Source organism: Pezoporus wallicus, unplaced genomic scaffold (genome assembly GCF_028554395.1).
Source record: "Pezoporus wallicus isolate ANWC-B61680 ecotype Strahan unplaced genomic scaffold, APGP_CSIRO_Pwel_v1 contig_708, whole genome shotgun sequence".
NCBI classification, from domain to species: Eukaryota; Metazoa; Chordata; class Aves; order Psittaciformes; family Psittacidae; genus Pezoporus; species Pezoporus wallicus.
In genome coordinates, this window is record NW_026642310.1 from 491,969 (window position 1) to 505,584 (window position 13,616).

Consider the following 13,616-nt stretch of genomic DNA (forward strand, 5'->3'; position numbering starts at 1 on the left):
GGGAGACATCATTGTGGGGATCTGTTACAGACCGCCTGATCAAGGAGAACCTGCGGGTGAAGCACTCTATAAACAGATAGGAAAAGCCTCACGCTCACAGGCCCTTGTCCTCATGGGGGACTTCAACCACCCTGACATCTGTTGGAAGGATGGTACAGCCTGGCACAGGCAATCCAGGAGGTTCCTCGATTGTGTGGAAAACAACTTCCTTCTGCAAGCAATAGAGGAGCAGACAAGGAGATGTGCCATGCTTGACCTCGTGCTCATCAACAGGGAAGGGCTGGTTGGAAATGTGACTTTCCAGGGTAGCCTTGGATGCAGCAATCACAAGATGGTCAGATTCGAGATCCTCAGGACAGTGAGAAGAGTGTGCAGCAAACTCACTGCCCTGGACTTCAAAAGAGCAGACTGTGGCCTCTTCAGGAACCTGCTTAGTAAGGTTCCATGGGATACAGCCCTAGAGGGCAGGGGGGCCCAAGACTGTTGGTTGATATTCAAGGATCACCTGCTACAAGCTCAGGAGTGTTGCATCCCAACGAGAAGGAAGTGCAGCAGGAAGGCCAGGAGACCTCCTTGGGTGGATAAGGAGTTGCTGAGGAAACTTTAAAGGAAAAAAAAAGGCTTATAAAAGGTGGAAGCAAGGACAGGCAGCCTGGCAAGAATACAGGGATGTTGTCAGGGAAGTTAAGGACCAGGTTAGGATAACTAAGGCCCAGTTAGAATTAAACTTGGCTAGGGATGTTAAAGATAACAGGAAGGGATTCTGTAGGTACATTGCAAATAAAAGACAGACTAGGGACAACATGGGCCCACTCCAGAAGCTAAGGAGAACTGGCTACATGGGATTTGAGAAGGCTGAGGTTCTTAATGATTTCTTTGCCTCAGTCTTCACTGGCACCACTGACCACGCCACCCGAGTCTTGGAAGGCAGATGCAGGGACTGTGAGAATGAAGACCCTAGGCCCACTGTAGGAGAGGATCTGGTTTGAGACCATCTTAAGAACCTGAATGTACACAAGTCCATGGGACCTGATGAAATCCATCTGTGGGTCCTGAAGGAGCTGGCGAATGAAGTTGCTAAGCCACTCTCCATCATATTTGAAAAATCATGGCAGTCAGGTGAAGTTCGCGACAACTGGAAAAAAGGGAAATATAACCCCCATTTTCAAGAAGGGGAAAATGGATGACCCAGGGAATTACAGACCAGTCAGTCTCACCTCTGTGCCGGGCAAAATCTTGGAGCAGATTCTCCTGGAAGGCATGCTAAGGCACATGAAAAACAACAAGGTGCTTGGTGACAGCCAGCATGGCTTCACTAAGGGGAAATCCTGCCTGACCAATTTGGTGGCCTTCTATGAGGGGGCTACGGAACTGATGGACCAGGGCAGAGCAGTTGACGTCATCTGCCTGGAATTGTGCAGAGCTTTCGAAGCTGTCCCACACAACATCTTTGTCTCTAGATTGGAGAGACATCAATTTGATGGATGGACCACTCAGTGCATAAAGAACTGTCTAGATGGCTGCACACAAAGAGTTGTGGTCAATGGCTCAATGTCCAGCTGGAGACCAGTAACGAGTGGTGTCCCTCAGGGATCGGTGCTGGGACCGGTCTTGTTCAACATCTCTGTTGCTGACATGGACAGTGGGATTGAGTGCGCCCTCAGCAAGTTTGCCGATGACACCAAGCTGTGTGGTTTGGTTGATACCCTGGAGGGAAGGAATGCCATCCAGAGGGACCTTGACACGCTTGTGAGGTGGGCTGATGCCAACCTTATGAAGTTTAACCATGCCAAGTGCAAGGTCCTACACCTGTGTTGGGTCAATCCCAGGCACAGCTACAGGCAGGTTGGGCAGTGGTTGGGCAGAGAAAAGATTCAGATCAGTCCTGCAGAGAAGGACTTGGGGGTGTTGGTCAATGAGAAACTTAACATGAGGTGGGTTCAGTGTGCGCTTGCAGCCCAGAAAGCCAACCGTGTCCTGGGCTGCATCAAAAGGAGCGTGACCAGCAGGTCAAAGGAGGTGATCCTGCTCCTCTACTCTGCTCTTGTGAGACCTCACTTGGAGTATTGTGTGCAGTTCTGGTGTCCTCAACATCAAAAGGACATGGAACTGTTGGAACAAGTCCAGAGAAGGGCCACGAGAATGATCAGTGAACTGGAGCACCTCCTGTATGAAGACAGGCTGAGAAAGTTGGGGCTGTTCATCCTGGAGAAGAGGAGGCTGCTTGGAGACCTCATAGCAGCCTTGCAGTATCTGAAGGGGGCCTATAGGGATGCTGGGAAGGTTCTCTTCATTAGGAACTGCAGCGATAGGACGAGGGGTATCGGGTTAAAACTTACACAGGGGAAGTTTAGATTGGATATAAGGAGGAAGTTCTTTACTATGAGGGTGGGGAGGCACTGGAACGGGTTGTCCAGGGAAGCTGTGCATGCTCCATCCCTGGCAGTGTTCACGGACAGCTTGGACAGAGCCTTGGGTGAGATGGTTTAGTGTGAGGTGTCCCTGCCCATGGCAGGTGGTTGGAACTTGATAATCTTAAGGTCCTTTCCAACCCCAACTATTTTAAGATTCTGTGATGATCTGTGGTACGGAATACCCCTTCGGCTAGTTTTGATCAGGTGTTCTGTCTCTGCTTCCTCCTGACTTCCCTTCCTCCCTGGCAGAGCATGAGGCTCAGAAAGTCCTTGGTCAGAGTAAACATTACTGAGCACCAACTAAAACCATCAGTGTTATCAGCACTGTTCCCAGTCTGAAAGTCAAAAACACAGCACTGCACCAGCTACTAAGAAGGACAAAAATGACTGCTACTGCTGAACCCAGGGCAGTATCAGCCCCTTATTCCATACCATTCACGTCATGCTCAGATCCCACATTTTTCAATAGACCATCACTCTTGTCTCCTCTTGTGTGTGTGTGTATGTATAAAAAATACATAGAGAGAGAGAGATCATTCCTTAGTGCATGGACCAATCCCTATAAAGCTGCTGGGTTCATCCAGTCCATAAGGTTGGGCTCCATCTCTTGCAATAGTCTTTCAGAGCAGGAGAGGCAGTTTGCAGTGTTGGACTGTTGCCTGCTGATGACACTACGGAACTTGTCTGGTCACTGCTGAGCTCGTCTGGTTTCATCAGTCATTGTCGGGATGATGGTCGTAGGGAAGTCAGGGCCAGTCACTGGTGACCTGAAGACATCTAGTTGATGGGCTATAAAAGTGTTACATAGCAGGAAACAGCATACAATTGAGTTCATTAGCTGTTTTCCCCTTGAGGTATACAGCAGACTTCCCCCATCTTCCCACATTACCCACCAAGTATATCCAGGTCCCTGAGCAAAAGCAATCCCACGAGTGGGTTTGCCTTTACCTAAAGCAGGAATAAGCCAGGCTGTCTTCCCCAGCAAATTCTTTATGTGCACCACAGGAACTTTTTGCTCTCTGCAGTATGTAAAAGCACGGGCAGCTGGGGTGCGAGGAGGAGCTGTGCTTCAGTGCCAATCAGTTCTGAAGCAGCTCAAACCCCTTCATAGGCTGCCAGTATCTCTTTCTCAGTTGGGGTATAGCTGGCCTTAGGTCCTCTGTATCCCTGACTCCAAAAGCCGAGGGGTTGACCTCAAGTATCCCCTGGAGCTTTCTGCCAGAGGCTCCAGGTAGGACCGTTCTTCCCAGCTGCAGTGTACAGTACATTTTTTACATCTGGCCCAGTCCGGACTAGTCCAAGGGCTACTGCATGAACTATCTCGCGTTTAATTTGCTCAAAGGCTTGTTGTTGCTCAGGGCCCCATTTAAAATCATTCCTCTTCTGGGTCACATGGTAGAGAGGGCTTACAATCAAACTGTAATTCGGGATGTGCATTCTCCAGAACCCCACTGCACCCAAGAAAGCTTGCGTTTCTTTCTTATTAGTTGGTGGAGACATTGCTGTTACCTTGTTGATCACATCTGTGGGGATCTGTCTACGTCCATCTTGCCATTTTATTCCCCAAAATTGAATCTCCTGTGCAGGTCCCTTGACCTTACTCCGTTTTATGGCAAAACCGGCTTTCAGCAGGATTTGGATTATTTTCCTCCCTTTCTCAAAGACTTCTTCCGCTGTACCGCCCCACACAATAATGTCATCAATGTATTGCAGGTGTTCTGGAGCTTGCCCCTGTTCCAGTGCAGTCTGGATCAGTCCGTGGCAAATGGTAGGGCTGTGTTTCCACCCCTGGGGCAGTCGGTTCCAAGTGAACTGGACACCCCTCCAAGTAAAAGCAAACTGTGGCCTGCACTCTGCTGCCAAAGGAATTGAGAAAAATGCATTGGCAATATCAATCGTGGCATACCACTTGGCTGCCTTTGACTCCAGTTCATACTGAAGTTCTAGCATGTCCGGTACGGCAGCACTCAATGGTGGTGTGACTTCATTCAGGCCATGATAGTCTATCATTAGTCTCCATTCTCCATTAGACTTTCACACTGGCCATATGGGGCTATTAAAGGGTGAGCAGGTCCTGCTGATCACCCCCTGACTCTCCAGTCTACGGATCAGCCGATGGATGGGAATCAGGGAGTTTCAGTTGGTGCGATATTGCCGCCGGTGCACTGTTGTGGTAGCAATTGGCACTTGTTGTTCTTCGACCTTCAGCAACCCCACAACAGAAGGATCCTCTGAGAGACCAGGCAATGTGGGCAGCTGCTTAATTTCCTCAGTCTCCCAAGCCGCAACACCAAAAGCCCATTGGTACCCTTTTGAGTTTTGAAGTACCCTCTCCTGAGGTAAGCTATGCCAGGGATGCATGGAGCCTCTGGACCAGTCACAATGGGGTGCTTTTGCCACTGATTTCAGCCTCCAGTACAGTCAACTCTTGGGATCCTCCTGTCACTCCAGAAATAGAAATGGGTTGCACCCCCTAGCAGCTTGATGGCATCAGGGTACACTGTGCATCGGTATCTACTAGAGCCTTATACTTCTGTGGGACTGATGTGCCAGGCCATCTGATCCACACAGTTCAGTAAATGTGATTGTCCCTCACCTCCACCTGGCTGGAGGCAGGGCCTCTCTAATAGTGATCACAACATTGGTCCCCTACATCTTGTAGAAAGGGATTATTCTTCGTTATCACAGGAGCTGGAGTAAAATCAGCTCTTCCATTCCATCTGGGAACCTGCTCACCAGGTACTGAAGCCACAGCTTTCATTGCATGATAATCCTTTGTTCTCCTTTTCAATTCATGCAGCCATTCCTCCAGAGCTGAGGTAGGTTTTCCATCCCATTTTCTCATGTCTTCTCCCTGATCCTGCAGATAAAACCATAGGGTGGCCTGTGGCATGTACCTCCTATATGTTCTCTTTTGAGCAGTAGGACGCCTTTTGTTAATAGCTGAGATGTGGGTTGGTACACGTGGGGAGCTGCATAGATCGGATAGATCATCTCTCAATTGTTTGAACTCCTGGAACAGTTTTTCCACAGTTGAAATGATGGAAAGGGTGAGATTGTCTTCGAACTCTTGGAGTTGATGAATCATTTTGTCTACTGTTGGTGGTGCTACAATCAAGCCAGGTTATTGCTGCCAATGAGTGGGTGTATGATGATGGTGCACTCTGTATAAATTTCCACTACATGGGTCGTATACATTCAACTTCATCTGGATCTACGGGTGCATTCCCAGCTTTTGGCCTGCTGTAGATCATCTGTACAATGGGTGATTCCCTCAGAGATTGGATGCTTTTTTCTAGCATGGTCTGTTTGGCCGAACAACGCATAACATCGTCCTTGTACGGAAAGCTTTCTTTCACAGTTGCCAAGAGCCGCCTCCAAAGGCTGAGGGACCATTTCTCTTTTGCAATTGTTTTGTCAGTTCCCCCTTCCCTAGCAAGTGATCCCAGCTGCTTGGCTTCCCTACCGTCTAGTTCATGACCGTCGGCCCGATTGTCCCAGCGTCAGAGCAACCAGGTGATGATGTGCTCCCCTGGTTGATGGGTAAAATCTTTTTGCATATTCTGTAGCTCAGTTGAGGTCCAGGGTTGAGAAGTCACCTATTGTTCCTCTTCCTTTGATCCACATAATAACTCTTGTTCAGATCCCATGTAGTAAGTGCATTGGCTCTTCATCTTTGTTCACTGTACAGATACTCTTCATGCCTCGTTTGCTTTTCCCTTTGCATACAGGAGCAACTGATACTGGCACAAATTGGTCCTCTGGTTTAGCTGCAGTGATTATCACCATGGTTGGAGTGTCTGCAGTATCTGTTGTCGGGGTTGGTGCAGCTGTTGTGCTTGGGTGTTGAGTAGCACCAGCAGCTGCAGTCTGTTGCTGTCAGGGTTTGGGTCACTCCTGTACTTTTCTCTGGGGTTGGTGTAGTTGCTGTGCTTGGAATTGGAGTAGCTGCGTTATCAGTTGTAGTCAAGAGTTTGAGTAGCTGCTGTACTTGTCACTGGGGCTAGTGTAGCTGCTGTGCTTGGAGCTGGAGTAGCTGCACTGTCTGTTGCATTGCCATCAGATCCAGAGACATCTTTTTCTCTTTGAAGGCGCTGGATAGTGTTGAACAGGGCTCTGTAAGCACAGGCCAAGTTCAGCACGTTGCCATGATTTGTCTGTCTCTGGTATGACCAGGATGACAACACACCTCATTTAAGTGTTTTGCTAATTTTTCTGGATTTTGCACTTGTTCAGTGGTGAAGTTCCAAAGCGCTGGAGGGGCCCACAGGCCTAGATACTTGCCCATACAATCCCTCACACCCTGTCACTCATGACTTCCCAGCCTCAGGGAAAATCTCTTAGTCCTCCTATATCATCGTCTAACCCTAGAAAAGACCCCAAACCCGACTCTGCTTTACGTTTGAGATCAGACAAAATGGTATTGGGTAAAACACACTCTGTATGTGTGCCAACATGGTGATGCCCATCACAGTCAGCAGGCAGGTCTCAAGGGTATCCAAAGGCCATTCAAAACCTTCAGAACTCTCAAATGATGCTGTAAGTAGTCTGGTGGGGGAGCTGGGAATGTAAGGGAATGTCTCCTTCATAGGTTGACCACCTGAGGAGTTAAAAAAAGGATGTATAATTGCTAAACACTTCAGTTATATACATTCCAAAGTATAGAGGTGATGACCACACTGGAAGTGCAAGCCAGATCAGTTTCATGAACAATGAGTCTGTTGTATTACAAGTCGTTACCATAAAGTACAATGAAAGAAGAACTTTAGCCTAAGCCCCCCAGCCAATAAACACTAAAACAGCAAATACTGGCTGTAAGTACCATAAGACATGCTGAAACTGTAAGATCAAGAGCAACAACTTTGACGTTGTGAGGGGTGACTATCAATCCAAAACAATGAATGCTTATCTCAAATACCATTAGACACACTCTGGTCAGATCTGTTGTTATCTCAACCCTTCATGCCCCACCTTGGGCGCCACAAAGAACTGTCATGGTTTAAGCCCAGCTGGTAACTCAGAACCACGCAGCCGCTCACTCACGCCCCCACTTCCTTCCTCCCGCTCCCAGAGGGATGGGGAGGAGAATCGAAAGATGTAACTCCCACGGGTTGAGATAAGAACAGTCCAGTAACTAAGGGATAACACAAACCACTACTGCTGCTGCCAATAATGATAATAATGATAAGGGAAATAACAAGGGAAGAGAATACAACTGCTCACCACCTGCCGACCGATACCCAGCCCAACCTGAGCAGTGATCTAGCCCTTCCGGGTAACTGCCCCCAGTTTATATACTGGGCATGACGTGCTGTGGTATGGAATACCCCTTTGGCTAGTCTGGGTCAGGTGTCCTGTCTCTGCTTCCTCCTAGCTTCCCATCTTTCCTGGCAGAGAATGAGACTCAGAAATTCCTTGATCGAAGTAATCATTACTTAGCAACAACTAAAAATATTGGTGTTACCAGCTTTGTTTTCAGGCTGAAAGTCGAAAACAGAGCAATGCACCAGCTACTAAGACTGAGAAAAGTGACCGCTACTGCTGGATTCAGGACAGGTCATCCAACCAATTCTTTATCCACTGGGTGGTCCCTCCATCAAATTGATGTCTCTCCAGTTTAGAGACAAAGATGTTGTGTGGGACAGTTTCAAATGCTACGGGTAATGAAAAATCCAAGTATGTCTTTTAAGGGACAAATACAATTTTAGTAAAAAAAAGGTTATTCTTAAAGTTGTTAATAAACGTGAATACCACAGGATTGTATCAGGTATCTAGGAGTTCAATATTATTTGAATAGAATCTGCAAATCTTCAGGTTTTCATATAGTATTCTCTTTTAACTGCCATGACTTCAAAGAAAATAGAGATTATTTTATCCCTTGCATTACAGAACTGTAGCTGTGTGATAAACAACCTCTACTAACCTGAGAAAAATAATGGTTTCCTTTTAAAAGGAAAAGTAGGAGGTTCAGCAGTGGAGGAAGAGGGATTATTGAGCAAGTTAATTAGAAACAGCCCAAGGGAAAAGTTAGGAAATTAAAACCCATAGAATCAGCATGACGACAGCTAAAAATATATTGTCGCAAGATATGCTGAGTGTGGGGAGCGGCAGGGAGGAGAATAAAGAATTTGATTAAGCGGCAAGAAATACTTTCAGGTGTTTTGATTTCTACATTTCCTGTGATCCAGACTCAGTAAAACAGTGAAGTAATAATTCCACTTTGCAGATTCATGCTAATCATTAGAATAAAGGCTGCTGGAAAGTTAAATATCCATGGTTAATGTTTGCTACATCAGGAGAAGACACGCTATGGGAAAGCAAATATACATGAGTGGTATGCAACACAGGTTTTTCCTTTGACTGAAGAAAGTACCATTTTGTAAGGAATTAAGACTCAAGAAAGGGAAAGTGAAAAAATGAAATTTAGTATGTATAATAATAATAATAATTTGTTTTCAGTAATAAATGATCGAGAAGTTGTGGTTTATTGTCCTGGATGGTAGTGGAAAGCTACGGCTATTATGAGGCAGATTTCAGAGCCAGTTTTTACGTTAAAGGTTTATGTAGCTTTGAAAATAAGATCTGTTCATATATTCCAGAATATATTATTGAATATAAAAAGTAATTTATTTTTTCGTATTAAATGAGAAATGTCTGTGAAAGTCAACTCTTGGTTTCGAATGAGCTTCGAATGTACACATCCCAGTGCAAATATATTACATCTGACACACTGACTTCAAGAATGTGCACGGTGGCTGAATTTCTGGAAGTCAGGGCATGCCTACATTTACTTATTTACACACGTGAATAAGTAAAATAAATTTATACAAACATAAATATATACATTGAATACATATACCAGTGTGTTTTTCAAGACTATAAAATAGGACATATTGTATGGTTTTACAAGCCACTTCAAAGAGGTGAACTATGTGGTTTGCTTGTGTGTCCTGTTGTGTTTTTTTCTTTAAAATAAGTTTTGGTGTGGTTTTGTTTGTTTGTTTTTTAACTGGATCAGCTATGTGAGTTTAATTTCCAAATAATGACACTTATTAAATAGTGAATATAATTTTTTTAAGATCTTTACTATTCTACATTATATCTCACTAACATGAATTTTTATAAGTGCCTACTGTAATACTTTAACATCCCATTGTCAGTGGTTAAAGAAATATTTGTTATTCACATAGCTTATTGTAGTTTTCTGTTTCAGCATTCAAAATTATTAGCTAATATTGGGCCAGCATTCAGATTTAATGGCTCAGTTTCCTGTGAATTGAATTACACAATCTGTCCTGCAATTGCAGTGTGGATTTCTTGCATATAATAGAAAACAAATCAGTATCTGTGTTAACTGATGTCCTGGATTCAGCAGTAGCAGTCATTTCTCTCCTTCTTGGTAGCTGGTGCAGTGCTGTGTTTTGACTTTCAGCTCGGGAACAGAGCTGATAACAATGATGTTTTGGTTTGGCCAAGGACTCTGTGGGCCTCATGCTCTGCCAGGGAGGAGGGAAAGCCGGGAAGAAGCAGAGACAGGACACCTGACCCAAACTGACCAAAGAGGTATTCCATACCACAGCACATCATGCCCAGGATGTAACTGGGAGTTAGCCGGAAGGGCTGGGAGACTGTGGGGCTGGAGGAGGTGTCGGTCAGAGCTTGGTCAGGCTGGGGGGGCGAGTTATCGGTCAGCTGGTGGTGAGGTGTTGTATTCTCTTCCCTTGTTATTTCCTTTATCATTGTTATTATTGGTGGTAGCAGTAGTGATTTGTGTTATACCTTAGTTACTAAACTGTTCTTATCTCAACCCATGGGAGTTGCATTCTTTTCAATTCTCCTCTCCATCCCTCCAGGAGTAGGGGGAGGGAAAGAAAGGGGGGGAAATGAGTGAACGAGTTACCTGACTGGGTTTAAACCACGACAACTGATTAGAAGCAGAAGTTGCAAAAAAAAAAAAAGGTGGACTTGTTGGAATGTGATGCATTTGATGAAGTTCCTTTCCTTTTGTTCTTCAAATAAATTAAAATTTAATTTTTTTCCTCCAACTTTTTTTTCCCTTCGAAGAAGCGTGGGTAGGTAGTGACTCCCTCTGGGAGAAAATGTCATAGGATGGAAGCACAGGAAAATTGTATTCCTTTACTGCTTCTATCCCAGGTTCTTCATGCAAAGCATGTATCTTTAGGGTATGTTGAGTTCCCCACCTGTAAAATGAAATTGGCATCTTTGCAAAGATACTGGTTATTTTCCTCACTCTTTGTCTCTCCTAAATGGAAACAGATTTGTTTTAAGCACCAGTTCATTAACCAACGTAGTGGGTTGTTGCCCTAGTTACAGCTTAAATAATCTTTAACAGCATTTAGTTTTGTGGAGCAATCATTATTGCAGGGCTTAATGAATAAGAGCTTGTTTAGTGAGCCATGATTCAGATTGTTTTAAATGTAGATCCAGAGATCATGACTGAATTGAATTTTTGATAACTAATTGTCTTACTGGTTTAGGTTTTCTGTCCTGTTCATGGTTTTGTGGTTTGGTTTTGTTTTTTGTTTTTTTTTTGTGCATGTGTTTTGTTGTTGTTTTTTTTTTCCCCCTAAGCTGGCACTAGCAATTCTTAATTTTTCTTCTGCCAGTCTTTGAATTAACTGTCAACAACACAACATGTGACAGTATAGAATGTCATTGAGGCTACAGGTAGCAGAAGAATACTGTGAAATTTATGTATATTGAAAAGAGATTGCGCCGCAGATTTCAGGTGGTCCACTTAAGCTCCTAAAAGACCTTTAGAAAGGAGCAGTGATTAATTCTTTTAATTATAAAGCTACAGCCAGACTAGGCTGTTGTGTGTCTTAAGACAAACCCCATAAAAATTACTATGCAAACATTTCTACGAGTACCCTGTGACCTTTCTCAATAAGAACATCCTCACTGTTTTGTGTGAGTTCTGTATGATTCAATTATTAGGTAAAATCCATTATAAAACTTTTTAAGACTTAATCTGAATATAAAATTACTTATTACATATTTAGGAATACCTAGTGCTTTTAAGCAGTTACCTTCTTAAGTCCCAAGAGAGGTTAGAAAACTGGATCTGGAAAATGGTTTTTTTTCCTCTTCCTTTCACACTTTTTTCCTTCCCTCTCTGTTAAGGATGGGAGAAGATCAGAAAGTTGTATTTTAACCTTTTTCCAGTTAACGCTAAAGGTGTTAGTCCTGTTATCACTAGTTGAGGCAAAGACCATTCTGTAGGCAGTGGTTCAGTTCCTTAAATCTGCTGCCTCTGAGTTGCAAGGCTTAACATAAAAATTTCAAGTCTTAGCTGTGTGCATGTGTGTGAGGACCTGATTTGAGTGCAGAGATTCATATGGGAATTTAATCTCAGTTATAGGCATAGACGTAAATCCTTATTTTGTGATGTCTGATAGGTACAGTGTAATTGTTCACAGTGCTTTTCAGTAAAATGTGTTTTAATAAAATATAGACATTTCCCAATGGAATTTTTAGATTCTTACCTGTTTTTTTAGGGGTTTTCTTGTAACCTTTAGCAACTGTGGTTTCTTTATGTAGTTGTATCCTTCTACAACAGCGTCTGATCCTGCTGTAATTATATGAAGTCCTTACTGGCTATTAGCTTAGGTCTGTAATGTTTAGCTAATTTGTCATGACATGTTTCTATAATGAATTTTATATGTCTGAGTAGTTCAGGGTCTTACAAACTTGATTTTGGTTCCCAGTTGTTTTACGTGCAATTAAAAACTCAATACTGTTTCAGGTAAGCTGCCCCTTTCCTGCTGTAGTTTTTTGATTTTTGTATATCAGGGTATGGACTGGGCATGGTCTGAATCTATGTTCCAAGTAAAACTTTTAACATGATTCATGCAACTTCTTGTTCGTTCTAGCCCCACTACATATGTATTGGATGAAGATGAACCTCGCTTCCTTGAAGAAGTTGATTACAGTGCAGAAAGTAATGATGATCAAGACATTGAATTGGCTGATAATGTGGGTGATTATGAGGCAACTAATCAGGAAGATGGACTTTCAGACTCAGATTCAACAAGGATACTCCTTTCTTGAACCAGCTTTGCAGCCGGTAAAAGAAAGTTAAGTATCCTGGCTTTTGTAGTCAAATACTTCCATGATGTTGTCTACCATGGGGATATACTTAAGGAAACACAGATAACTTGGGTGTGCCTAGCTCAAAGACAATAAATATTTCTGATAAACTGGCATTTACTTTATTTAAGAAGTACTGTGTTTTCTTTTAGCACTGAATAGATGTTTACCAGTTCATTTTCTACGAAGTATCACCGCATGGCATTTTGTGTCGTTAAACCCTGTCTTCAGAAAAAATAATTATAATTTATGGTGTGTCAGAGTACAGATTTTTTTTTTTTTTATATAGGTCTTTGAGTTGCTTTCTGAAAAATATATGTACAGGTTTTCTAAATTAATTTATGTATGTGTCTGTACATGTATGTCTTTATACTGAGGTGAAGAGGTTATTTTTCACATTATTTCAAAGGTACTCAATTGTGTTTGGAGGTAATGTAGTGCCTGCTCTGGAACCATTCAATAATTACTACATTAAAAATGCAAAAGCGATGTATGAATTGTTTCACTTGTTCCTTGCTTCTGAGGATTATATTGTTCTTCCACACTACTAAGTGATTTCAGTTTCAGAATTCAGTTTAGGAATTTTGTACACTGATCAATACAGCCTGTGCTTATAAGAACTATACACTGTATAAAACTCAATCCCTTTAAATAAGCATGGTTTAATATGAGGAGGTTTGGATTTTGTAAGTGTACATGACTACCAGAACCAGTTAGATATGTACACTGTTCAGCTACCCAGTTGCTCCATTTTTCTCGTTCAATATGCATGTTGTTAAAAAGCATTCACTTTACTGGGGGCACATTAACTATATACCCAATTCAAATGCTCTAAGAGGGAAGGTGCTTTTTGGCCTGGTCTCAATCCAGCGTTAGCCCTGTTCTGAGAAGGAGATTGAACTATAACTTCCTGAGGTCTCTTCCAGCCTGAATAATTGTTCTGTGACTCTGTTATTCATGTTTAAAGTCAAGCTGTCAGGCATGGGATTTACACTTCCCTGTCATCTACTAATTCTCATCGCCTTTAGCCTCTGCTTAGAATAAGATCTAATAGAGAAATGAAGTTGTTTACAGAACTGACATGTTTTGCAA

General features: G+C 43.2%; 1 protein-coding gene across 5 annotated transcripts in view; it reads left to right on the forward strand.

Annotated features, from left to right (window-relative positions):
• AGTPBP1 (ATP/GTP binding carboxypeptidase 1) overlaps window positions 1-12,649 on the forward strand; it is a 66,958-nt gene extending 54,309 nt beyond the window's left edge. For all 5 annotated transcript variants that reach the window (XM_057428736.1, XM_057428734.1, XM_057428733.1 and 2 more), the window contains one exon: window positions 12,308-12,649. In XM_057428736.1, coding sequence (XP_057284719.1) covers window positions 12,308-12,485 — 178 coding nt within the window. In that variant the 3' untranslated portion in view covers window positions 12,486-12,649. The remainder of the gene's footprint in view (window positions 1-12,307) is intronic.
• Window positions 12,650-13,616: the final 967 nt, after the last annotated feature.